Source organism: Lolium rigidum, chromosome 6 (assembly GCF_022539505.1).
Source record: "Lolium rigidum isolate FL_2022 chromosome 6, APGP_CSIRO_Lrig_0.1, whole genome shotgun sequence".
Lineage (NCBI taxonomy): Eukaryota > Viridiplantae > Streptophyta > Magnoliopsida > Poales > Poaceae > Lolium > Lolium rigidum.
Window position 1 is genome coordinate 178987407 of NC_061513.1, and position 27934 is coordinate 179015340.

Genomic DNA, 27934 nt, shown 5'->3' on the forward strand with positions numbered 1-27934 from the left:
GAACACTTCCCTAGAAAGAGAATAAAGGTACCTTATGATTCTATTATTAGAACAAATTATGATGTTGATGCTTCATCTCTTGATGTTACTTGATACACACTTTACGCGCCTAGGCTGAAAGGCGTTAAAGAAAAGCGCTTATGGGAGACAACCCATGTTTTTACCTACAGTACTTTGTTTTTATTTTGTGTCTTGGAAGTTGTTTACTACTGTAGCAACCTCTACTTATCTTAGTTTTGAGTTTTGTTGTGCCAAGTTAAGCCGTTGATAGAAAAGTAAGTACTAGATTTGGATTACTGCACCAGTTCCAGATTTCTTTGCTTGTCACGAATCTGGGTCTATCTCCCTGTAGGTAGCTCAGAAAATTACGCCAATTTACGAGCATGATCCTCAGATATGTACGCAACTTTCATTCAATTTGAGCATTTTCGTTTGAGCAAGTCTGGTGCCATTTTAAAATTCGTCAATACGAACTGTTACTGTTTTGACAGATTCTGCCTTTTATTTCGCATTGCCTCTTTCGCTATGTTGGATGAATTTCTTTGATCCACTAATGTCCAGTAGCATTATGCAATGTCCAGAAGTGTTAAGAATGATTGTGTCACCTCTGAATATGTCAATTTATATTGTGCACTAACCCTCTAATGAGTTGTTTCGAGTTTGGTGTGGAGGAAGTTTTCAAGGGTCAAGAGAGGAGTATGATGCAACATGATCAAGGAGAGTGAAAGCTCTAAGCTTGGGGATGCACCCCGTGGTTCACCCCTGCATATATCAAGAAGACTCAAGCGTCTAAGCTTGGGGATGCCCAAGGCATCCCCTTCTTCATCGACAAATTATCGGGTTCCTCCCCTGAAACTACATTTTTATTCGGCCACATCTTATGTGCTTTTTCTTGGAGCGTCGGTTTGTTTTTGTTTTTGTTTTGTTTGAATAAAATGGATCCTAGCATTCACTTTATGGGAGAGATACACACTCCGCTGTAGCATATGGACAAATATGTCCTTGGTTTCTACTCATAGTATTCATGGCGAAGTTTCTCCTTCGTTAAATTGTTATATGGTTGGAATTGGAACATGATACATGTAGTAATTGCTATAAATGTCTTGGGTAATGTGATACTTGGCAATTGTTGTGCTCATGTTTAAGCTCTTGCATCATATGCTTTGCACCCATTAATGAAGAAATACATAGAGCATGCTAAAATTTGGTTTGCATATTTGGTTTCTCTAAGGTCTAGATAATTTCTAGTTTTGAGTTTGAACAACAAGGAAGACGGTGTAGAGTCTTATAATGTTTTCAATATGTCTTTTATGTGAGTTTTGCTGTATCAGCTCATCCTTGTGTTTGTTTCAAATAACCTTGCTAGCCTAAACCTTGTATCGAGAGGGAATACTTCTCATGCATCCAAAATACTTGAGCCAACCACTATGCCATTTGTGTCCACCATACCTACCTACTACATGGTATTTTCCCGCCATTCCAAAGTAAATTGCTTGAGTGCTACCTTTAAAATTCCATCATTCACCTTTGCAATATATAGCTCATGGGACAAATAGCTTAAAAACTATTGTGGTATTGAATATGTAATTATGCACTTTATCTCTTATTAAGTTGCTTGTTGTGCGATAACCATGTTTACTGGGGAACGCCATCAACTCATTGTCGAATTTCATGTGAGTTGCTATGCATGTTCGTCTTGTCTGAAGTAAGGGCGATCTACACTGAGTTGAATGGTTTGAGCATGCATATTGTGAGAGAAGAACATTGGGCCGCTAACTAAAGCCATGATCCATGGTGGAAGTTTCAGTTTTGGACAAACATCCTCAAATCTCTAATGAGAAAAGAATTAATTGTTGTCAAATGCTTAAAGCATTAAAAGAGGAGTCCATTATCTGTTGTCTATGTTGTCCCGGTATGGATGTCTAAGTTGAGAATAATCAAAAGCGAGAAATCCAAATGCGAGCTTTCTCCTTAGACCTTTGTACGAGGCGGCATAGAGGTACCCCTTTGTGAAACTTGGTTAAAGCATATGTATTGCGGTGATAATCCCAGGTAGTCCAAGCTAATTAGGACAAGGTGCGAGCACTATTAGTACACTATGCATGAGGCTTGCAACTTATAAGATACAATTTACATGATGCATATGCTTTATTACTACCGTTGACAAAATTGTTTCATGTTTTCAAAATCAAAGCTCTAGCACAAATATAGCAATCGATGCTTTTCCTCTATGAGGACCATTCTTTTACTTTCAATGATTGAGTCAGTTCACCTATTTCTATCCACCTCAAGAAGCAAACACTTGTGTGAACTGTGCATTGATTCCTACATACTTGCTTATTGCACTTATTATATTACTCTATGTTGACAATATCCATGAGATATACATGTTACAAGTTGAAAGCAACCGCTGAAACTTAATCTTCTTTTGTGTTGCTTCAATACCTTTACTTTGAATTATTGCTTTATGAGTTAACTCTTATGCAAGACTTATTGATGCTTGTCTTGAAGTGCTATTCATGAAAAGTCTTTGCTTTATGATTCACTTGTTTACTCATGTCATACACATTGTTTTGATCGTTGCATTCTCTACATATGCTTTACAAATAGTATGATCAAGATTATGATGGCATGTCACTCCAGAAATTATCTTTATTATCGTTTTACCTGCTCGGGACGAGCAGAACTAAGCTTAGGGATGCGATACGTCTCCAACGTATCGATAATTTCTTGTGTTCCATGCCACAATATTGATGTTATATACATGTTTTATGCACACTTTATGTCATATTCGTGCATTTTACGGAACTAACCTATTAACAAGATGCCGAAGTGCCGATTCTTGTTTTACTGCTGTTTTTGGTTTCGAAATCCTAGTAAAGAAATATTCTCGGAATTGGACGAAATAAAAGCCCAGAGGCCTATTTTCTCACGAAGCTTCCAGAAGACCGAAGACGAGACGAAGAGGGGCCACGAGGGGGCCACACCCTAGGGCGGCGCGACCCCCCCCCTTGGTCGCGCGGCCCTGTGGTGTGGGGCCCTCGTGCCGCCTCTTGACCTACCCTTCCGCCTACTTAAAGCCTCCGTGACGAAACCCCCAGTACCGAGAGCCACGATACGGAAAACCTTCCAGAGACGCCGTCACCGCCGATCCCATCTCGGGGGATCTCGGAGATCGCCTCCGGCACCCTGCCGGAGAGGGGAATCATCTCCCGGAGGACTCTACGCCGCCATGGTCGCCTCCGGAGTGATGAGTGAGTAGTCTATCCCTGGACTATGGGTCCATAGCAGTAGCTAGATGGTTGTCTTATCCCCATTGTGCTATCATTGTCGGATCTTGTGAGCTGCCTATCATGATCAAGATCATCTATATGTAATTCTATATGTTGCGTTTGTTGGGATCCGATGAATAGAGAATACTTGTTATGTTGATTATCAAAGTTATGCTTATGTGTTGTTTATGATCTTGCATGCTCTCCGTTATTAGTAGATGCTCGGCCAAGTAGATGCTTGTAACTCCAAGAGGGAGTACTTATGCTCGATAGTGGGTTCATGCCGCATTGACACCGGGACGATGACGAGAAAGTTCTAAGGTTGTGTTGTGCTTGTTGCCACTAGGGATAAAACATTGATGCTATGTCTAAGGATGTAGTTGTTGATTACATTACGCACCATACTTAATGCAATTGTCTGTTGCTTTGCAACTTAATGCTGGAGGGGTTCGGATGATAACTCTGAAGGTGGACTTTTTAGGCATAGATGCGGTTGGATGGCGGTCTATGTACTTTGTCGTAATGCCCAATTAAATCTCACTATACTCATCATAATATGTATGTGCATTGTCATGCTCTCTTTATTTGTCAATTGCCCAAGCTGTAATTTGTTCACCCAACATCTCTGTTCGTCTTATGGGAGAGACACCTCTAGTGAGCTGTGGACCCGGTCCAATTCTCTTTCTTGAAATACAATCTCTTGCAATACTTGTTTTTCTTGTTTTCTCTGCAAACAATCATCTTCCACACAATACGGTTAATCCTTTGTTACGACAAGCCGGTGAGATTGACAACCTCACTTTGTTTCGTTGGGGCAAAGTACTTTGGTTGTGTTGTGCGGGTTCCACGTTGGCGCCGGAATCTCCGGTGTTGCGCCGCACTACATCCCGCCGCCATCAACCTTCAACGTGCTTCTTGGCTCCTCCTGGTTCGATAAACCTTGGTTTCTTTCTGAGGGAAAACTTGCTGCTGTGCGCATCATACCTTCCTCTTGGGGTTGCCCAACGAACGTGTGAAATACACGCCATCACTAGCTTCATTATTCTTTGTGAACCTAATTTGCTTCTAAACCTAAAACCTAGGTTAGGACATGTGATCAAGAGACATTGTTTTCATACCTAGATCCATAATTAGCCACTAAGTGCATATCTAGGTCCACATAAAATATAGGAGCCTATCACTAAGACTTTAGCATTCCATGTGTTCATCTCCTCAAACCTAGATGATCAAATAGGAACACCTAAGTCTAAACCCTAGTTCCCATCATCAAAATTATCAACCTTACTCATACCTATATAGCATCACACCATTGTGATGAACTCCAATAGCAATCATGCCAATATTATGCACCCTATTCCATACACACTAAACCCTATTAGTGTAAGATAATTAAGAATCATCCTATTCAGGAACCAACCATTCTTTACTTAGTGAATTCAAAGGTAAAACCTAGACCACCTCAACCTTAATTATAATACTTCTTATTCCTTAATAAGTATGTTCTTCAAAAGTTATTCTTTTGAAGTAAATAGAGAGTGCTCATCAACCCTACCTAACAGGACCCATAAATCCTAGCTATCTATTACCACTAAGATATATCACCATGATAGCAACCAATAATTGCTTAATATACTTATGCTTCACTAAAATCATACAAGCCATAGTTATTGATGAATCCAACTTGGTTGTGATCAATCTAATCCTTACCCTAGAAACCAATTGGAACCATATAAAACCATAAAACCCCACAAACCTAATTATCATACTTGTTCTTAATTAAAGAACATGTTCTTCAAAAGTTAATCTTTTGAAATATATAATAAATAATCATCAACCATGCACTATAGGACTTAAAATTGACAACTTCTCTTTACTTATTATACAACTACTATCCCTAGGTATGTATGATTGTTATTATGCATTCTACTACTTGTTTATGATACCAAGTAATCAACCTTAATAAGAACCTTGTTTGTGAATCACTCTAAAAGTGCAACACACCCTGAACTAATCATTACACTCACTAATCCTAAATCATCGGGGTTAGGACACGCTTAGAACGATTGCATCTCATACTTATGCATTATTGCATCGTTGCCAATCTTTTAAACATCGTCCTTACAGGACGATGATGCTATTTCAGAATTTGGAGTTATTGCGTATCGAAGACCTTGTATGCATAATCTTGCAGCCAAGAAAGGCAAGTTCATCGCTTGCTCATGTCATTTGAGTATTTTTACCAAATTACTTACAAAGTACTATGTTTATCACTATTGCATAAAAAGCAAAACCACTATTTTCATAACTATGAATATGACTATGTGGTGGGCAATGGAACCATGGATTGTGTTGATATGGTGGAGGTTCCATTGCAAGGGTTTATATCCATCTAGGATTAAACAACAAATGTCGTCCAGTGATTCTTGTGCCGTAATACCCGTGTTAACCATAAGATCTAGAGTGGGACGGAATAGTCAATTGTATTTCCACCTCTTGTACATCAACGGATGCGCTTTACCGTAGACACTTGTATTCCAAGGGGGCAAGTGGTGAGATGGGGAAGCCTAAAGTCCCCACGGCAGAGACCGTAGACACTTGTCGCCCGAGGAGCAAGCGGTGGGCTGGGGAAGCCTAAAGTCCCCACGGTATTGCGGTCTATGATGGGTTGCAGCTACCGGTGAAGGAGTTTGGTTAACGAGTCCCGGCATGTCGTCGTGGTCGGGGTCCATCCTTAATTGGTATAAGAGGACCGGCGAGGACCCGGGGGTCGGGGTATGTAACAAAGGGTGGGTGTGCGAGGTAGCGGAGGAATATGATTGGCTATGACCTTACTCCTGGCCTCACACCAAAGGAAGTGTGGACGAGCCTGCAGCTCGATTGGCAACAAGGATAAGATCTCTTATGGGTAAAGCAACACACCTCTGTAGAGTGTAATGAATCGTGACCTGTCACTCCCTGTTCCGGGTTTTGGAACTGCGAACACTGCCCGGAAAGGAACTCCATGATGTTCTAGTAAACCGGTGAAGGCTGACGGACATAGCTCTTCTGAATAAAAGCAACCTCTTGAAGAAATGGTTATGAAAACCTGCATTGGTCTAATGTTGTAGCTAGTGCATTAAACACCTCTTTCCTATAATGAACTTGTTGAGTACGCTCGTACTCCCACTCTTAAATCCCCTGCTTAGATACGGAGGCATCGAAGGAGGATCTACAGTGCAACTCGAAGGCGAGGAAATCAACAACTACTTCAAGGGACATGAACCTGTCAGAGGAGTCAAACACCACATCCAACAAGGAGACAACCTAGATTAGCAATAGAAGGGAACTAGCTTCCTAAACTTAGCTCCTATTTAGCTAAAATCTATTCATAGTCTCTTTAGCTAGTTAAATACTCTACAAATAGAGTTCGTGTTAGGATTAGACTACGAGTCGATCTTCTGGAGTTTATTTGCAGTTTTACCTCATTGTAAAGTAGGAGGCTATGATGATCTTATGTAACGAGTACGTGTATAATTCTATAGACATGCCTTGGACCCGCATATATTTCTGTTGTACCACTCTGAGCGATATAATACTAGTGGAACGATGTTTCATTGGTGTTATATCAGACTTGCATACTACACCATGCAGTGGTATGCCGGGTCACCACACCTTCATCCTTGACACGTTCCCGAGTCTGGCAAACTCGCGTCGGATGTCTCGTCTTCATCGGCTTCAATAACGTCTTCTTCGGCATCGCCTCTACGACTGCCTCGACCACGTCACCGACTTCTTCTATGTGTACTCGGTTCTGGCAAAACCGAAGTATGCATTCGTCCCCGACGTGCGCCTGGTTCTGGCAAAACTAGGGCCGCACCTCGTCCTCGACGGCTCGGACTGCATCGACTTCGGCATCGCCTCCACGACTGCCTCGACGCGTATCCGTCACTCTCCTCGCGCACTACGCGCTTGCGACTACATCGACACCGGCACCCGCCCACGACATCGACCACGGTAATCCCTCGCGCGGCTCCCTCGACCAAGGTTGCAGCACCCACGCTCTCGGCTACCTCGACATCGGCATACAGGGCTACCACCTCGCTCGCGCCTCACTAGCTTCCTCTGCGGTCCAAGCATCCGCGACGCAACTCCGTCCACGACGCTCCCGCTGTGATCGCGGGGGAGTGTCGACCTTCTGGGGTTCACTTCGGTTTATCTCCAGTCTGACCGTCCGCGACGCTACTGTTGTTCACGTCACTACCGCTACGTCTGCGGGGGAGTGTTAGAGATATATTTGGTATACGTACGGTTAGGGATAGATTATGTAGGGCTAGATTTGTTTTTGTCCTCTACTCTAAGTCGGTCCCTTGTACTCCTATATATACCCGCCCATGAGGCTCAATAATACATCTATCATATTCCGCATATCTCTCTATCCTTCTACACATATGTTGGTTCTCAATAAAGCCATGAAATAGCAAAGGTAGTCATTACAACCCACCAACAACAGTTTAGAAGTACAAGAACAAAATATAACACCATTCGACATAAGAGAAGGCAGGCTAGCTAGATGTATGCAATAGTGGGAGAGATAAGCTCCCAAATCTATCATCATTTTTTTATACATGGTCCTTTATTATTAAAAAGGTTTAAATATTACATTCTATTTCTGCATAATTAGGATGCATGGAGCTGCAAAACTAATCTAAAAGTAACTAAAACGAAAAGGGGTAAATATAAAACGGCTATGTAGATGGTGGTTTAGTCCGAAGGTTATGCGGTCATGCATGTTGGGAAAAGGTACCCCTGTCATGATCTCCAACCATGTACGGACCTCCGTAAACATGTTATAATTATCTACATGTTGCATTGGTGCACCGGTATGTGTTCGAAAGATCTCGTCAAAATTAAGATGATGGTTAAAGCAGATCCCACATGGGACCTTTAGTTCAAAATATTCAGTCCATTTCTTGTGTGGATACAAAGTTAAAATCTATGGATTGATGCAAGAGCAAAGAAATATGCAAGATATACACTGTAACAAAAATCGCCTCCCAATTTCCTAACGGGTCAAACAGAGAGACGAGACCCGATCCAGGTAGGTTCGTCGCCTTCCTTGGTCCCGCGGCCTGCGCCACCTCCTCCCGTTCCCGCAGCGCAGACTCGAGACTAGAGAGATCGCACCGCCGCGCCGGGGACACCCCATTCGGGAGGCGGGCGGGTGGGCCTGCCGGCCGGTGATCGACAGCGGCGGCGGCGATGGCGTCAACGTCACGGATCTTCGAGTACTTCGTGGTCTGCGGGCTGGGGCCGGAGATCCGGGCGTTGGACGGCGTCAAGGGCTTCCATGGCGCCGAAGAAATGTACATGCCCGCCTTCATCGACCAGTTCCCGCACTCGGGCCACGCCCTCTACCCGCCCCCGCCCCCGCAGCTCCCCACCGTGAGTCACAGATCCCGCCCGCTGCCTCACTTCGTCCTCCCGTGATCTGCTTAGGCGCGCTTGTCGTTCGAATTCTCCGTGAAATGGCAAAATTGGTGGTCACTGCAAAACGTTCATGTACTGTTAGCATTTCATTCGGCTGGTGTGTTGCTATTCTCGAAATGTTTGATCGTATCGTTAGAGGTGAATTCGTGATGCTCTTCTGCACTGAGTTTAACATTGTAGTTCTACAATTTGCACCCAAGCCACAATTTGCACACTAGACCACTAGAGGCTTAACCTAGTTGTGCCATTCCTATTTGGTAATTTACCATTCACTCTCCTTGTTCAAAGCCAATATCAGAAGTTCAAATTCATGATATCTAGGAAACATGTGTAGCTAGGGAGCAGTCCCTTGTCGGCTTCTCTATGCTGGATTTCTAGGAAAAGTGCTCCAGTGGTCGCTCTGCCTGTGCGCAGACGTTGAAATGCTATGTCAACTGGTTGGAGATGATTAAACATGGAAGAATACTGTTAGTCTGTTACGGTGTGATCCTGTGATGTATGTAGGACAAGTGCTCCAGTGGTCTGTCTGTCTGAGATGCTATGTCAACTGGTGCTAGCAGGGAATCTGGCTTCGGTAGTTCTGTGTGGCTGGAGATGATTAAACATGGAAGGATACTGTTACGGTGTGATCCTGTGATGTATGCAGGGCAAGCTATTTTCACATGTTCGATCATATCCCTGCCAGGGTGACCTTTTTGTAACAGCACTATTTTTCGAGAAAACGCAAAGGACCTTTGCGCTTCATTTCATTGGAAAGATAGAATAGGTTTACAACCTCCTAAGAGGCAGGTTACATGAGCCATGTATTGTCAAAAAACACGTCAATGACACATAGGATGGAAAAGAAGGGGCAGGTTGTGCTATGCAATTACTTTTAACCATTAGATGCTTTTTATCCATGGGGTGGATAATTCCATGGCGTTTTCCCAGCGACTGAACCTCGAACTTCAATAAAATAGTTTAGATATTGCCAGATGACTCGAAATAATAGAGAACATTGTTGACAATATTTCATGTCAGGATACTTTTGAACTGCTGAGTGGCAATCATGATACCACGTCTCTGTTTTATCCCCAAATCTTGTTTTATTGTAATCTGAATGCTTCTATCATTTACTGTTGATAACTGCAGTGTGTTTTGCCAGCGGGAGTAAGAATATACTCTTCTGGGTTGGACGCCAATGATGTCTCAACCTACCCACGGAGCTATCCTATAGTTTTGACAGGTATGATTCATCACATTAATAGATTTTGTTGATAGCCGGCATTTCCCAAACTCCAAACATATTTTCCAGCCCTTACAGTTTAAACTATTGTTGCTTATGTATACATATAGAACTCATAATATAATGTTTATTTCTTGTAGAGGGTGATGGTTCAAAAATTTACGTCAGCTGTATCGCATTCCGGGATCCAATATGTGAAGATATTACTGAAGCCTACCAAATTCCGAAGAACTCTTTTGCTGATAAATGCATCTGCTTTGTGTCCCATTCTCCTTGTTTCCAAGTTCTCCGCGATGCTCTAGAGGAAATATTTGTCCTTTGTTTTTCTCCTGCCGGTTGTAGGTAAATTTCATTGTTCATGCATGCTCTGGATTCAACCTTTTTCATAGATTAATTTTTGTCGGCTCTGATTTCAGTAAACCTTTGTGGGACATAATATCCCATGTGGTGTCGAATGTTCCATTACCAACACCGGGAAAGGATCGTGTCTTGTTTGCTATTGATAATTGCCTTCTTTCTGCGGAAACTCCCCCAAAAGAATGGCTTCCTCACGCTGATGTATGGCATCCTTTTCCATTTTCTGTTATGTTTCTTAGCAATATTTCCATTACCATTGTAGTTGTAGATACTCCACTTTGTTCACACCCAACCAGTAATATTAAGCTTACTGTCATTGCAGATATCTTTCCAGCCATTGGTGCAGTGTCTGGATGTTGACAAACTAATACAGCTCTTCACTGCCGTTCTGCTTGAAAGAAGGATATTGCTAAGATCAAATAAGTCCGTTGAGTTTCACAATGCAACTTTGGACCATGTTCTTACATTCTACTATCTCAGTCTTAGCTCTACATATTATTAATTTTATATGAATGAATTGTTATTTTGGAACAATAACTTGGGTGGTGGAAGTGTTTGAAGTTCATCTAAAGTTTAATATTCTTTTGTTTTGTTACATAACGCAGGTATACACTATTGACTCTAGTTTCAGAAGCCATATGCCATTTAATATACCCGATCAGGTGGCAGGTAGGCTTCATTCAACTGTGTCTTTTTTTATTCTAAAGTTTGTAGTGGGCTTCATAAAATAACAACAACAAAGCCTTTATTCCCAAACAAGTTGGGGTAGGCTAGAGGTGAAACCCATAATATCTCGTAACCAACTCATGGTTCTGGCACATGGATAGCAAGCTTCCATGCGGCTCTTTCCATGGCTAGTTCTTTGGTGATACTCCGGTCCTTCAGATCTCTCTTTACGGACTCCTCCCATGTCAAGTGTGGTCTACCCTGTCCTCTCTTGACATTATTAGCACGCTTTAGCCGTCCACTATGCACTGGAGCTTCTGGAGGCCTGCGCTGAATATGCCCAAACCATCTTAGACAATGTTGGACAAGCTTCTCTGCAATCGGTGGTACCCCAACTCTATCTCGTATATCATCATTCCGGACTCGGTCCTTCCTTGTGTGGCCACACATCCATCTCAACATGCGCATCTCCGCCACACCTAACTGTTGAACATGCCGCCTTTTAGTCGGCCAACACTCAGCGCCATACAACATTGCGGGTCGAACCGACGTCCTATAGAACTTGCCTTTTAGCTTTTGTGGCACTCTCTTATCACAAAGAATGCCAGAAGCTTGGCGTCACTTCATCCATCCGGCTTTGATCCGGTGGTTCACATCTTCATCAATATCCCCATCCTTGTGCAGGATTGACCCCAAGTATCGAAAGGTGTCCTTGTGAGGCACCACCTGCCCATCCAGGCTAACCTCCTCCTCCTCGTGCCTAGTAGTACTAAAACCGCACATCATGTACTCAGTTTTAGTTCTACTAAGTCTAAAACCTTTCGATTCCAAGGTTTGTCTCCATAGTTCTAACTTCCTATTGACCCCTGTTCGACTATCATCGATTAGGACCACATCATCCGCAAAGAGCATACATCATGGGATATCTCCTTGTATATCCCTTGTGACCTCATCCATCACCAAATCAAATAGATAAGGGCTCAAAGCTGACCCCTGGTGTAGTCCTATTTTAATCGGGAAGTCATCGGTATCGCCATCTCTTGTTCGAACACTTGTCACAGCATTATCGTACATGTCCTTGATGAGGGTAATGTACTTTGCTGGGACTTTGTGTTTCTCTAAGGCCCACCACATGACGTGTCGCGGTATCTTATCGTAGGCCTTCTCCAAGTCAATGAACACCATATGCAGGTCCTTCTTTTGCTCCTTGTATCTCTCCATGAGTTGTCGTACCAAGAAGATGGCTTCCATGGTCGACCTCCGAGGCATGAAACCAAACTGATTTTTGGTCACGCTTGTCATTTGTCTTAAACGGTGCTCAATGACTCTCTCCCATAGCTTCATTGTATGGCTCATAAGCTTAATTCCACGGTAGTTAGTACAACTTTGAACATCCCCTTTGTTCTTGAAGGTTGGTACTAATATACTGCATCTCCATTCTTCTGCGCTTGAGGAATTCATTTATGTTTGTTCCAAAAATTCTCATTATTGTAAGTTATGCTTATGCGGTGAATTAATCCCAACTTATTTGGACATCTGCAGCATGTCTACATTCCGATTATATTCTCTAGTGGTGTTGACTACATTGATGCTCCGACTCCCTACATGATGGGACTTCATTCAGGTGTTGACACATCTGGGGTAACAATGGATGGTGTAAGTTGCAACATTAAGATGAAGTTTCCATTAGCCTTTTTTTTTCTGTCTTTGCCTGCCTCTGTTCTCATGTACTACGACTTTTGTAGGTGGAAATAGCCTTTTTTAAAGGTTTTACCTCACTGACTTTTGCTGACTGGATCATTTTCTTTCAGAACCGATGTTTGAGTGCCTTCACTCCTATTTGACTCATAAAGTCACAACATAATATTTATATTTTTATTAATTGTAACCTTGAAATGAACACTAGGGTGTGTGCAAGGTATCTTACGGTGTTTTGGGAGTGAAGAAGTTTGGTTCAACCTATTTCAAGAATTTGTTATTAGTATCTGGAGCTTGAGACTTCAGATTTTTTTTCTAGATGTGTGGATAATTTCCATGAGAATAACAAGAGAAGTTTACTTGCAATTATAATTCTATATACCATGTGCTTTTAGATAGAAAACTTCTTGTGTTGCATATACTGAAATACATTTTCTGACCATGATACCGCAATCTTGCTCCATGCTTTTGTTACTTAGTTTGCCAACCAATGCAGACTTACTTTTTTGCTTCTATGTCATCTCAAACTGTACCAATGTGATGCATCCCAATGATGTGGTAATGGCAATGGATGCGATTGCAGGTAGTGGTGGTCGATCTTGAATACAATCGGATAACGACTACGGAAGAAATTCCTCCTATACCAGAAAGCGAACATAATTTTTTGCGTGGTGAGATATTGAAACTACTACAACCTAATGTAGTGGGCATTGATTGCATGAAAATCAATCTTGGCAGTATGAGTGATCATTCTTTAAGGGCTGCCACGAAATCATGGGGACAAGAGCATGATTTTCAGCTTAGGTAATCATTTGCCACTTTTTAATATTTGATTCGTACCTGTGCACAATTGCTAATTAATACGATGCTTGTGCAAGCATTCCACTGAATGTAGGTCCTGTACCGCACTAATGTTCTGCTGAAGCTAAGCCACCTTAGACAAGAATATGAATAGATAAATTATAGTGCACACACAGACATATATACACATGGAAATGAGACCAATATCAGTGCATGTAGATTATTCTGGATCACGCAGCTGAACCTCACATTCAGAGCATGTTTAAATGATTGGAAATTGGAAGACAGAAAACATGTTCAACACTAATCAGATATGGAGTTTTATTATTCTTTCTTGCATAATTTGGTTGTGAATAAACTCAAAGACCATTCTGGGTCTTCATACTAGAAACCTGAAGTTTGGAAGTCATGATCTTGTTTAGGACTATTTTTTCCATTGGGCATCATGTGAACTATTTTATTAGTTGATTTTTTTTCCTGCAGGCTGATATTCTTGAGATTCTTTGCACAGATTATGAGTGGTTACCGTAACTTCATTGTAAGCCATCATGCTATCAAATTTTCTCACTGCCTTTTGTCTACTACTTTCTTTGGTGGTAACTCGAGAGGTTTGCTTGTCAGGATAATGCTTTACAAACTGGTTTCAATGCTCAAGCATTCCTTAAAAAACGTTCTCGAGTAACAAATCAGCCTGTTGAGTCCATGTCGATGGTATGCTTACGATTCCTGCTTTACCCTCTTTTACGGTTTATTTGTGGTGCCATCTTTATCTGATTGTAATGTTGTCATCATCAGTCATTTATATCTTTACAAAATTGTGGAATGAAATGAAAGGAAAAGTTGAACCTGGTCAATTATCTTTTGGTTCCTCGATTTAGGTTGTGTCTGTTTTGGACCCTAAACTTCTAAATGCTACTACTGGTCAGAAAGAACTTTGGATGTGAGCACAAATTTCTTTCCCTTCCGATAAAAGAGTCGTATATCTATTAAATTTCTGTTGGGCCATTAGCCAATGCTCAGAAGATCTGATTTCGAAGTCCAGGGACCAAAATAATGCCCTCATAAACTTAGGCCACATCAGGCCTGATCACGAACTGCGAGTTTTATGAACTTTTCCAAAATGGAATTTATCATTTCAGCGGATGCTGAGCTCTTAGATAATGACCATGATTGATGTTTCTGAAAGCTTCATTCTAAGTCAGATACATGGAACCTAAGCTACTTATGTTTACAGCGTGTGCTGTACAAGGTGCATCCTCCAGTCTCCAGAGAACATAGAAGTTAAATCATGCTGTATTATGGTTCCTTAACTTGTGAAGTAACTAAAGACCCCCTTTTGAGAGAAAGAGAAAGTTCTGTTCACAAAAAAACAACTGTGCACCTTATTCCAGTTGCATTTGTGTATATGCAAGAGTCACAAGCCACAGTTCTGCACATGCCTAACCTTTTGCTAGATGGGCTTTGTCAACATATATACAACACTACATCGAACGCTCCGAGTCTTGAAATTTGATCCCTTGGTTCCTGTTCTGTTGATCTGTTCAACATTTATCATGGGTCTGCTATCTGCATACATGGGGTTAACACATCACGAAATTGAACGTTTACTTAGTTTTTTTCTGATGAACTAGTTCCAAGTGCTTTGGTGATTGATAAACTTGTTTTCATCTGCTCTTAAACTTGTTGATCCTGCTGAGTGCTGACGTAACTCAATATTTCGTTCTTTCGTTGATGGCTTGATGCTACCAACTTCTGTTTGCTGCGCACAATACCTACCTGCTTTATAATGCGACTGCTCTTCTAACTTAAAGTTAGTTATGTTATTTATTTCCTTCATAGCCATGTAGGGCAAGCATACACATACTTAACTAAAGAGTACCCTAACGGCTGAACCTTATATCATGTGTCTGCATTTTAACATCATCGCTGTATTGCCAGCTTGATAATATTGTTGAGTAACTACTAAATTGATATTCGTTTGGCAGATTATGCAGTTTATAGAGACTCAGGGATTCTTGGATTATCTGGAAAGATGCAACAATGCAGAAGAATTCACCAATAACCTACTTGATAAGTTGCAGGACGCAACTGGGAGAGGACAAAACCCTCTGGCCATCTTTCCTTCTCATGTTGCTGATCCTGAGATCATAACAATAGCCGATTCTGAGATTGAAGATTCAGGTACTTATATACATGCTCTTTTTTTCCTAACACCTATTCTCTCCATCATATTGTCACACCTAATCACTGCGTTTCTAGCAGTTAAACCATATGTCTGTTAACATCAGATGACCTCTGGAGCACACCCATTTTGAATTACATAGATGATCATGCATATTGTATATATCTAATACACTGTGGTCTAGGAGTTGCTCCGTAAATAACTTGAGCTATGTACCAAAACTGTTCAAACATATTAACTGAAGGAACCATGTAACTATTGTATTTTCTCCATGTTGAGGTTCACTTTTACTTGTAATGCCTGGGCAGTGGGGGCTGATTTAGTGCTTCACTTTTGTTGTTTGTGGAAACATAATTTAGCCATAAACTCTTCTGCAGAACCAGGCAGTAGTCACTGTTATAAAAGTTTCCCAGCAAATACAAGATCAGAAGAACAAGAAGAGAAACGTAAAGCAATTCTAGCATTAGCTAGTGGGGCTAGCAAGCAAGTACCAAGGTACGATGCCATGCCTGCAAGTTTTTCCGCTACTAACTTTTTCCAGACTATAAATCTCATGTCAACTGATATGTGTCAGCTCCCCCGCTGTCCGAATCAATGGAGGTCCAAAGGCAGAAAGTCTGAGTCCCAGAGAGAGGGCGGTAAGTCATGTGTACTGCTATGTAACTCTACAATTGTTTGTGTACATGCATGATAAAGTAGCTTTTATTTTCTTGAAATTGTAATGATCCTTGTTTCGATATACAGGCTGAGAGAGAAAGGATGGTCCTGGATATAAAAGTAAAACTCCAGGTAATGATCTGATCATTCTCACTGCTCTCATCTGCATTTTACCATGCTGTAAGTCGTGATTATCATGGTTTTGCGGTATTGCCCAGAGAGAATGGTACTCAGGATGGTCTAAATATGGTGGAAGTTATTGGATGCCATGTTTATAAACCGGTTATGTACTCTGCCTAAATATATATTGCAGTTGGATCCGTGTGGTCAACCTTTTGAAACTTTGAGTAGTAACATATTATACCTGCGAAACTATTTGATTTACGATCCGAAACTTATCTGTTTAATTTATCTTACAAATTCGTTCCTGAGATTTGGGTTTCTATTATTTTCTGGTTTATTTTAGGTGAAATCTGTGAAAAAACATAGCGACTTAGATTTGTGAAGAATACTACTACTTACTATGGCCGTCTCACCATTCACTATAACTTTTCATGGCATTGGGAGTCGGTTAAAAAAATATGTTATGTGTCATTGTAGCATGACATTTTATATGGGTATGCATGGGTATTGTGTCATTCATAGATTTAGTGTCTTGTTCTGTGCGGTTGTGCGGTTGGTGGGCTTTTGAAAAATATAGCGAAGGAAGGGTTATCTAACTAAATTACAGCGAAACTTCCAAGAAACACTAAAATAGAGGACTGTATGCAAGTTAGAATAGCAAGTTTTAATACTTGCTCGAAAGTGCAAGTAATAATCCTATGTAGCAGTAAGGAAATTGTTCAGCTGGATTTTGTTGCAGACCTAGTATTGAGTTGATTGTTTTGATCATCGGGCTTGTATACAAGGGCCTGTTTGTTTCAGATCCTCATTTGCCACAATCCTTTACACATTACTGCCAAACTCTCCCAAGGTTAGGTCAGCAAAATAGGTGCTACACTTTGTCTTGAATCACCATACTCTCCGTGTCATCGATCATTCCTCGAATAAGGATGTTTAGGCACCCTCATTTCGGCTTGCGTCTTCGCAGGGGTGAGGGAATAGCATTCCGACCCTTCTTGCAACTAATTACTTTACATTTACGGGTTGCTCACGGGACCACCTACACCTCGGTGAGGACTCAGGATGAACTTTTTGCTCAAAAAACAGGGATTTTATTACAAGACCTTGGTTGAGCATTGTTATCATCTCGTTGTTTGCCCCAATCTAATATCCAGCGGCATATCCTTGCCAAACTATATCAAACTTAGCTATCACGGTGAGTGGAAAAGTGAGGTAACCTCAATGACCAACCAAACAAGCTTTAAGTGACTTATGTCATTTAAACCATTTTTGAGCGAAGATCCTAGCCTTTACCCCGCCTGAAAGTATCAGGTGTGCAGCAGCCTCTGTTTTCTGTAAATGTTCCAGTGGACTGCTATTAACCCTAAAGCTGTGATAGCCGTCAAATATAACATTTGAGGCCCAAAACCGTGATACGACCATCAACCATTACATCCTGCAATTTAAAACAATGCTGTTCAGTTTATTTCATTTCCAACTCTTCGGTGCTGCAAACTCCTCTCTTAATAGATAATTTTAGTCTGAACATTCTCTCCTAGGTCCAAGGTTACCATTGTCGTGGAGTTGGTAACTACATGGAAATTACAGATTCTTGCTGCATATATACGTGCATTATAAGCATATTATCACTGGAGTTTTTTTCATTTTTTTATCTTCAGGGACTATGGCTTCGTCTTCTGAGACTTGGGGCAACTGAGGATCCCCTTTCATCATTCGAATATGGCACTATTCTTGGTATCCTGAATTTCAGTTTAAACCATATTGTGTTACTGTTTTACCTATTTATCTCTATATTTTGTGCCTGCCCAACACGATTTCTGTTGCCTTGTTGCAGCTTTGATTGAGTCTGATGCAGAAGGCATCGGAGGGAGTGGCTTTGTTGAATGCATCAGAGAGCACATTCATTCGGTAATCTGAATCTTACGCCTAGTGAATGTATATCTTGCCACTTTCCAATCCACGTCATATATAACTGTTTGCCTTATAGGGTTGGCAATGCCGCTTGACTGACGAGCAGTTTATTGCTGTAAAAGAACTGGTGAGTTATATTTCTTATTGCGTAGCTAGACACACATTCTGCATTGTACATTTACGTTTTTTTTTTTGCAAATAATTATTCCTGTTCAATCCACTGATTACCATGATGTTAGCTGCCGGGTATGGGGCAAGCTGTTTTGGCTCCCGGGCTCATATGCTCCTGTTTGAGTAAGAAAAAATAGCAAAATAAAATCAAGGAAATTGAACTTTTTTGACAATGAACATTTGTTCAAACTGCAGGGAAAGTTTCTTCGAGAAACAACATGTGTGGTGGTCTGTGGAAAAAGAACAAATCGAAGTGCTCTAAAAAGCCACACATGTCCTTTTTTAGCACCAAATTTTGTTTATTTTGTGCAGACCACCACACATGTCTTTTCTCGGCGAAACTTGGCATGCAGTTAGAACACATGTTCATGTTCATTGCCAAAACAATTCAGTTTTTTTTGTTATTTTTAACAAGGCAGGATATGAGCCTGAGCTCTCATTTGAATTTCTACCAGGTATGATGTAAGTAAATCTGGAAACTACTACCTCCGTCCCAAAATATAAGACGTTTTGGTTGGTTATTAAAACATCTTATATTTTGGGATAGATGAATAGTTGTGATAACTCATCAGTTCTAATTTCATTGCTATGAAAATTGTACTTGCGTATCAGGCAGTGGTGGGTACTGCCTCTAGAACACTATCCCAGTTAAAAAGATAACCATAATGCATTTATCAATGTCATACTTGAGCTGCTGTTTTCATAGAAATCTTACCCAGTTAATTATGACTTCACTGCTATGAAAGCCACGACGAGCTTCTTCTTTTTACAGCCTTGTACAACTTGCAGTGCAGAGATATCAATCTGCTTATCTTCTTTTGTTTGTTGTATTGATTCTTGCAAACTCCTCATCATTCTCCCTTCTTGCAGCTTAAGACGGCTATAACTCTAGCCAGCTCTCGTGATGACATGTCAACCATTAGAGATGCTCTTGAAGTTTCTGCTGAAATGTACAGGAAGGACCCAAACAACGTTCAAGATTATGTTCAGCGTCATCTATTATCCCTATCAGTATGGGAGGAGCTTCGGTATGCCATGATTAGAATGTGATTATTTGTTCTTAAGTTGAATTTCCTATGGCGCAATCCATATGTCATGTCATATTCTAATCTACACGTGTTGCCACTTGCAATATTGACCGTGAACAACACATTAGCTTGCCATGTCATCCAGCTTTGTTTTGAAACAAGTAGAGGGTGTCTGTAACTCAAATAGAACTTTGGGGCTTGTTGACAAATAGCATGTAGGTTAGTTCTCTTTATAAGGATAAAAGAAGGCAATTCTGAAAAGTGAATAGAAGGAAACTAAGTTGCATGAAGGTCAAAAAAAAATATTGCGTATTGTCTCAGCAGCATGATTGGTCAGTGGCCTATGTGGATCACATTCTCTGGAGTAAGTTCAAGGTTTATCAGGTGGATCACACTTATTTGATAGATGGGAGATCAAATTTTCTTTTTCTGTTTGCTTAGGTTTATTTCCATGTGTTCATTTCTGTTTCTACTAAGTTCATTTCCATGTGTAATTTCAGTCATTCAGTGTCCATCTATGGTATGAATGTTAATACATAATTGTTTTTCTTTGGCAGCTTCTGGGATGGCTACTTTGAATACTTGATGGAAAGCTGTTCCAACAAGTATGTTTCTGAATTGGTTACGTATATGTCTCGACATCATGCGTTAGTATTGTTTGCACATAGGCTAAGGCAGAAATTCTTGATGCAGTTTAAATATGAACAGTAAGGAACATTTTACATGCGCATGGTTGTGTTGTGCAGTGTCTGCAAAATAACTGTAACTTTGCGTTTTATGCTTCCATGATCTTCTAGACGAAAAAAACCTGTGTAATTGATGTCAAGATTTATAAGCATTAAGTTGATTGAAATGAAACATGAAAATATTGTCTGTCAACGTCAATGTTCATCTATTCTCTGCCAAGACAAGTTTTAGTAGTTGCAAATTGCGACAAGCAAAGTTACCAATGCATCTATTTTGGGGAAAAACTCCTTTTACTTCTATGTGTGGGTGCTCCCACTATCTCAACCATCAAGTGTTCCTTGAGATTTGTGCACGCTGTCTCACCCTACCGTAATCAATGTATGGTGAGAGAATGCACACAGAGCTCAAGGCGCATTCCATGGATGAAATAATGGTAGCACCAACCAATGCAATCACAAAATCTAGTATCCATATTTTCCTTATCTAATCTCTTGTGCATTTTCTATTTCCTCAGGTCAACAAATTATGTAACATTAGTTACTGCACAGCTCATTGTCATGGCAACTCACATGGTACTTAGCAGGTTATAGCTTGTATTCATTGTAAAATACTCAAATTTACTATACTGACTGTTCATTTTGTTTATAATGGAGGCTGGATTGGGACTACCTGATATTGATTCTTGGAACATGATCGAAAAAATAGCAGAGAGAAACAATTTGGGTTATAAGCAGCTTGTAAGTCAAACTAGACATGACAGAGTTTTCATAACTGTCTGATATATAAACCCATTTTCTTGATAGTTATTTTGAACTTCCCTCAGATCAAACTTAGAGCATTGCTCACACATCTGCAACAACTCCGTGTTGGCTATTGGGGGGTCCCTGTAGGGAAAAGCCAACCACTACCATCATACAGCATGGCTTCCCCTCGTGCACTTGATATATCTGATGAAAGTGAACAACCTGCCGAGGCATCTGTGTTAGGTCGAAGCTGGGTGCACAGTATGTTCAGTAGAGACAGAAGCTTAAGAGCTAGCTCCTTCAACCGAGCTAGTAAGTTTTCAGCTATTCCCAACTTTCCCCTTCAAGGACCTAAATGGAATATATATCATCCTGATATCACTATCCCTTTCTAATATGGCCTGTCAATTGGTTGTCCCAGGTGATCCAAAGGCTGGTGCTACCGCAGGCAAACCAGACCTAGCTGCTGCACAAAAGAAAACTCAAACAAATATGAGGATCCTTAGAGGACACACAGCTGCTATTACTGCTCTTCATTGTGTAACAAGGAAAGAGGTGTGGGACCTTGTTGGCGATCGTGAAGATGCTGGTTTTTTCATCAGTGGAAGCACAGATTGCACGGTTAGTTTCCTGCTGTCATGGTTATTTTATTCGTAATTGTTGCTTTAGTGTCATTGTTCATTTTGTTCTGCATCACATCAGCAGCGAATCATGGACCACAGTACTTTTTTGTAGCATGATATGCGCTCCCTAAATTTTACCAATACTAAGAGCGGAGAAAGTTCTGCAAGGAAAACAAACAAGTGCATTATGGCATTATCATCAAAGTTGGAACCTGTATTAAACGACAAACACCCTATATGGTTTTGCTTGTGTTTTTGTTGAGAAAAACTGATATTTTCCATGCTAAAGAATACCTGTATTTGTAGAGAAACATAGCTTGAAGCCTTTTTTTTTCCACAACAGCACTACAAAGGCTCATAAGATTAAATAACGCCTGCTAGTGGCTTGTAATTGGGTTTGAAAGTGAGAACTAGCTGGTTACTGCCCACTACTCAATCCACATCCAGTTTCCAGAAAAGTCAAAATCCTGATTCAAGTTGGATTGTGCTAGTAAAATAGACATATTTTGAAAAATCAAAATTTCCCAGGATTGTTTGTAATTGGATGGTTACTTCTGTATAACTTGTTGCGTAACATTATTTGTGCTTCCATAAAATATTGCCAGGATATGTACATCTTTCATTTACCGGTACAGCCAATGGTTTTATCAGTTTAATACAGCGTGTTCCACTTTAAATAGAACTTCGGTGGTGATTGCTCATAGTGCTTCTTACTATTTGAGGGTTTCAGTAACATCTGCGTAATGCGTGTTCATTATTTTTATCTTAGCAGTCAATGCTCATATTTTTCAAATTGAACATAAATTCATGTGCACTTCGTTTCATGTGTATTGCTGGTGTGTTTCTTGTCATGTTATACTTGCATATAAATGTTCTGATCATTGCTTTATTCTATTTATTATAGCTATGCTGCATTACAATGAAATCTGTTGATCAGCTATTGTGCTTATATTTGTCTCATGTGGACATTATGTGATACTTTGGTTCTCCATACAGGTAAAAGTTTGGGATCCAAGTTTGCGTGGTTCCGAACTTCGAGCAACACTTAAAGGGCATACTAGGTAGAATCTGTCATCTAAATTACTCTGAGAAACTGTAGCTGTGTCGATATTGCATTATCACTTCTCTTATCCTGTTGTAGTTCGGTGTCTAGCGAACAAACTGAAATTGCTCATCCGAGACACAGTATCTCAGCAAACAGTCAACTTTTCTTCTGTTAACGTGTTCAAACATGTACGGTATTACCATTATTTGGAGAGACTTTTGCATAATGCAACTTGAATCATCCTGCAAATGCGTGTACATGGGGTTGTACATAAAAACAGTTTCATCCTTATATCTGCCCCTGTCAACCATGGTTCCATTATCTTTGAAGTTCTGTTATAACCAAGGTTGCTAGCCCTTTTCTTCCTTTTCCTTTACTTTTGCCGAGCATTTGATCTGCCCCTGTCAAGCATGGTTCCATTATCTTTGAAGTTCTGTTATAACCAAGGTTGCTAGCCCTTTTCTTCCTTTTCCTTTACTTTTGCCGAGCATTTGATTGGTTATATACTTGTTTTTCTTACCGGAAAAGAATATACATGCATTGGTTCTGGGAGGAGCATTGTGCTTGGTCTCACCCATAAAGTTGTTAGAATCCTAAGACAATAGTAAATTAATTTGATGAACCATTTTCAATTAAAGTATTGTAAGGTGTTTTGTGGTTTTATGACTGGTACATTCTTAGTAGTTCTATGGTTACCTGGCTTGATATGTGTATCTTCAACTACTTTTGATTAGTCTTTGTCTTTCTAGCGGCATCCTAGAGTATCCAGGGTCTTTTGCCCACTGAATTTGGCTACCCTAGTTCAGTCTAGATTAACTGATGTTAACTTCAATTCTTGCAGGACAGTTCGTGCTATTAGTTCAGATCGTGGCAAAATAGTTTCTGGAGCTGATGATCAATCTGTCATAGTCTGGGATAAGCAAACTTTTAAGCTTTTGGAAGAACTTAAGGGCCATGATGCTCCGGTTAGCTTCATCAATAGTAGTAACTTATAAATCTATGCCTCCATACCCAACCCTTACTAAGCATATTCATGCACAATTGGCATTGATACAGGTCAGTTCTGTCCGGATGCTCTCAGGAGAACGTGTTCTCACTGCATCTCATGATGGAACGGTAAAGATGTGGGATGTCCGGACCGATACTTGTGTTGCTACTGTGGGTCGTTGTCAAAGTTCAGTTCTGTGTATGGAATATGATGACTCAACTGGAATTTTGGCAGCTGCTGGGAGAGATGTGTATGTACTTTTTTTTAAACTTTGAAATGTTTTTGGTGCTCTGATTCGATATTAGCTCAAGCAACTTGAATTACATTCTGTCTGAAAAAATCATTCCATCAGGATGGCGCATGTCTGGGATATTCGTTCCAGTAAGCAGATGTTCAAGCTTCAAGGGCATACAAAGTGGATAAGGTAATGCGTTTGTTGAACTGTTGAGCATTCATATCTCTGTTGTGCTGGCTATTTCGACCAATAATTTACAGACGCTGACACAAATTCTGGTCGATTAAAGATCAATGAGAATGACTGGGGAAACGATAATTACTGGGAGTGATGATTGGACGGCTAGGGTGTGGTCTCTTACCCGGGGAACATGTGATGCTGTATTAGCATGCCATGCTGGTCCCATACTTTGTGTTGAATACTCGCCTTCAGATAAAGGAATTATTACTGGTATGTGACCATTTCTTATTTTGAAAGCTAGGTGGGCTGAGCTCTGCTGAATTATATCCATGTCAGATATCTGATCCTTGATTAATATGACAGGTTCCTCTGATGGGCTTATACGTTTTTGGGAAAATGAAGGTGATGCCTTATCGATTGCGAAGAAGAAACTTCAGTTGTTTTACTGCATTTGTCTCTGTACCTTATTTAGGAAAAAACGTGTTTTGGCTTATTTGCACACAACAGAAAAACATACCATTTATCAATAGAGCTAGATATAGTGAACTGTGTCACTGTGTATCTGCTGGAACCTACAAATTTAGTGTAGATATGGAAACCCTTTTCGCTTGAGCACCAAAACAATGTGAAAAGTTGCCAAAAAAAAAGAAAAAAGATAGTAGACTACAGTGTCATGTTGTTGTTTAATCTGTATAATGTATGAGCAGCTCCTCTTTACCATTAACTGATCTGTTCAATGCGCCACATTTCATTATTTTATCATTTCAAAGTTTTTGTTATTATTTTATGAATAAGTACCTGTACATGAAAAAAAAGTACATGTGGCAAAAACGGGTGAGTGGAACTCAGGCGTTTTCATTTTCATTGTAGGAGGAATAAGATGTGTTAAGAATCTGACGCTTCACTCCGCGTCGGTTCTGTCCATTAGTGCTGGTGATCACTGGCTTGGAATTGGTGCCGCTGACAATTCTATGTCTCTTTTTCATCGACCACAAGAAAGATTTGGAAGTTTCTCAAATACAGGATCAAAAGCTCCAGGATGGCAGCTTTATAGAACTCCCCAGAAAACGGCCGCAGTGGTAATACATTTCATTGCTTTGTTCAATTCCTTCCTAACATGCTTGCAGTATTGATCAATGAGAACCTCGCGCATTAGAAATTCAATGCATTGATAATAGATGTCTTACCCTCTTTTAATCTCTTTCTGACAAGCAAAACTGCATAATTTTAGCAAGGATGCTTCTACCACATCTGTAATTATTGTTCAATACTATCTTTTGATAAACATTTAGTATTCATACTTGAGGTGTCTAACTATCAGTGATGTTCCTACCATGGCTTTGTGTTGACTAATGTACTATTGAAACAATTGTTCCCAGTTCTTCCTAACATGATGGTCCTAGCAATGTCACCAAATCACCTTTTTTGTAACCATCATTATAGATTCATGGTGGAACAAATCATGCTCTGATGTTTCTTCTGAGAATTTTTCATGTTAAATTCAAAAAGGATGCTTACTATTCAGTTTGGGAGATTACATCTTTAAATCCTCAATTTTCGCTGTGACAGGTGAGATGTATAGCATCAGACCTGGATAGGAAAAGAATATGCAGTGGTGGCCGGAATGGACTTCTTCGGCTGTGGGATGCTACCACAAGTATTTAAGTAATAACTAGGATGTATGTTCATGTAAAGAAATGGCGATTGCCCTGTGATGTTGTATGTCATTTTTGTTTCTGTGAGTAGAAAGAAGAAAGGAACCCTATTCGTTCCATCCAGTTTGTAATCTCAAAAGTTGTATTGGTGCCACGTGCAAAATTTTGTCTATATTTTCACGTCACCTTACCCTGTGAGGTACTGCTCTGGTTATCGAAGCAGTCGTTTTGTCTGAAATATGTAGAATTCTGAAAGTTTTGTACAGTATTGTACTAAATTAATTTCAGAAAATACTACTACCTCCTATCTGAAATAATCGATGTGGGACTGTATGCTAGCGCAGCATATCGTAACACGATCTCTGCATCGATCTTTTAGGATCAGAGGTAGTAATTGTCTACTGGTTGAAGCATCAGCCTGTTTCTCTCACGCGCCTCTATCCTCCCTATATCCATGTGCACATCTGCTGGGCTGCTTCACAAACAGCACGCTCCGTTGCTGCTGACTCGCGCTTCCTCTGGACGTTGCTCCTCCGTGCCGGTACTGACTTGCGCGTGTGGGCCTTTGCCGTTGTTGCACCTCCTCCAGTTAGCTGAGCCCTACCGCTGCTCCAACTACGCTGTGGCCAATGCAGGCATGCAGCTGCTGCAACTCCTTGGTCGACTGAGGTCACTTTTTTAAAGGAATTTTTCTTTGTTGTGAACGGCGTTTCAAAATATTACATGTGTATTTTTTTTTTATACACTTGTAAGTGCTACAGTTGTGTATGCTGAACATATTTGTGTATAAGTTAGTGTCTTTGTTGCAAACAACGACATGCTTTTTTAACATTTTTGTTGTGACCAGTGGGGATTTATTGCATATGTTGTTGCTTTCTGCTGGTGCATTTGAAATGATGCAATCTTCTATCAGGACTTTTACTGTCCACGGGATTTTGTTTTGTTGCAATCGATACTGCACGCAGATAATTGTTATGTGTGATCTTTTTGTTGTCCATACGTGCATATCATACAAAAATACGATAGCTTTGTCCAAGATATGACCTGAGCAAGTAGCAAAAATAAAATATGCAATAACACGTTTACGAGTTCATCTTCTAGTCTTGTACAATCTTGTGATCACACCGATAATAAAGTTTGCCGCAAGTTCTTCATCTACATTGTGTCATTGATCCAAACCCGTTGACCCGAGCCCCTTGCCAAACAAATAAACCGAACTCCGATCTTTGGCTTGGATTTAACTTGGGATCGTGAAAACAATCCTTCATCAACTTTGTACATATAATATGAAAATATATTCCATTACATCTAGTGATGTTGTTGTAAAGGTCGATAGTATTTTATACAAACTTAATCGAACTTTACATTGTTTGACTTTGGATAAAATTTACGCCACCATTATTTTAAGGGACAGAGGTGGGACAAAATTTATGCATATTTAATTGGATATTGATTTTTTAAATCTCTAACCATCCAGATATAGGAATGTTACCTCTCTCTATCATAGATAACATACTCAGATTTGTAATCATTGCTACCAATTTAACTGTCAGACTCAAGTTAAACAAATTTGCCAAATCAAGATAATTTTTTAAATCTCTAACCATCATATATTAAAACCTAAAATTCAACCATCAATATATAACTCAATTAGATCTGTTTAATCAATGTAGAATCTCTAAATTATTCAATGTTGATCAAACGGATCCAAGTACCCTTATATCAAGACCGGGCTGATAGGGCGACATGTGTGTTCAGGCGATCATGCAATCGTCCTAAGTGCGTTCAGAGGTATCCGTAAACCAACACCAAGTTTGGGTTTATAAACTGCTCAGATGCATTGTGAACTAGCAAGGTGGGACTAAACATCCCACCCCCGGTGTCCTTCACGAAGGTGACCCATTGTCAACCCTTTATTCCTACGTGTTCATAGACCTTACCGACCACACCCTCAACAAAGCAACAACTCAAGGCCCTCTACACATCCTCGGTGGCAGAGTCCCAATAGCTCGTACTTCCTTATACGTCGATGAAGCGGTTGTTTTTGTGGGTTCCATAAGATAAGGTCACTCTTGCATCCTTTGGTGATGTGACTGGTTTGAGCACCAATTGTCGAAAGAGGCTCGTGGCATGTATCTGATGTGATGACCTCTATGGCATCATCCACCCCTTCCTAGCCACGAGTGCAACCTTCCCCGTGGCTACACGTGAATTCCGCTTA

General features: G+C 40.4%; 1 protein-coding gene across 1 annotated transcript; it reads left to right on the forward strand.

Moving 5' to 3' along the window:
- Nucleotides 1–8496: 8496 nt before the first annotated feature.
- Nucleotides 8497–25957, forward strand: LOC124667116 (DENN domain and WD repeat-containing protein SCD1). Its single transcript, XM_047204443.1, has 31 exons — nucleotides 8497–8693; nucleotides 9870–9963; nucleotides 10104–10305; nucleotides 10380–10521; nucleotides 10643–10743; nucleotides 10926–10989; nucleotides 12529–12642; nucleotides 13268–13488; nucleotides 13969–14023; nucleotides 14107–14196; nucleotides 15471–15666; nucleotides 16045–16162; nucleotides 16242–16305; nucleotides 16412–16456; nucleotides 18106–18181; nucleotides 18282–18355; nucleotides 18435–18485; nucleotides 19400–19557; nucleotides 20115–20162; nucleotides 20759–20816; nucleotides 20898–20981; nucleotides 21068–21299; nucleotides 21409–21608; nucleotides 22607–22671; nucleotides 23497–23620; nucleotides 23712–23893; nucleotides 23996–24067; nucleotides 24168–24328; nucleotides 24422–24460; nucleotides 24929–25137; nucleotides 25628–25957. Exons 1-31 carry the CDS (start codon nucleotides 8511–8513, stop codon nucleotides 25721–25723), a joined length of 3618 nt encoding a protein of 1205 aa, XP_047060399.1. The 5' UTR covers nucleotides 8497–8510; the 3' UTR covers nucleotides 25724–25957.
- Nucleotides 25958–27934: the final 1977 nt, after the last annotated feature.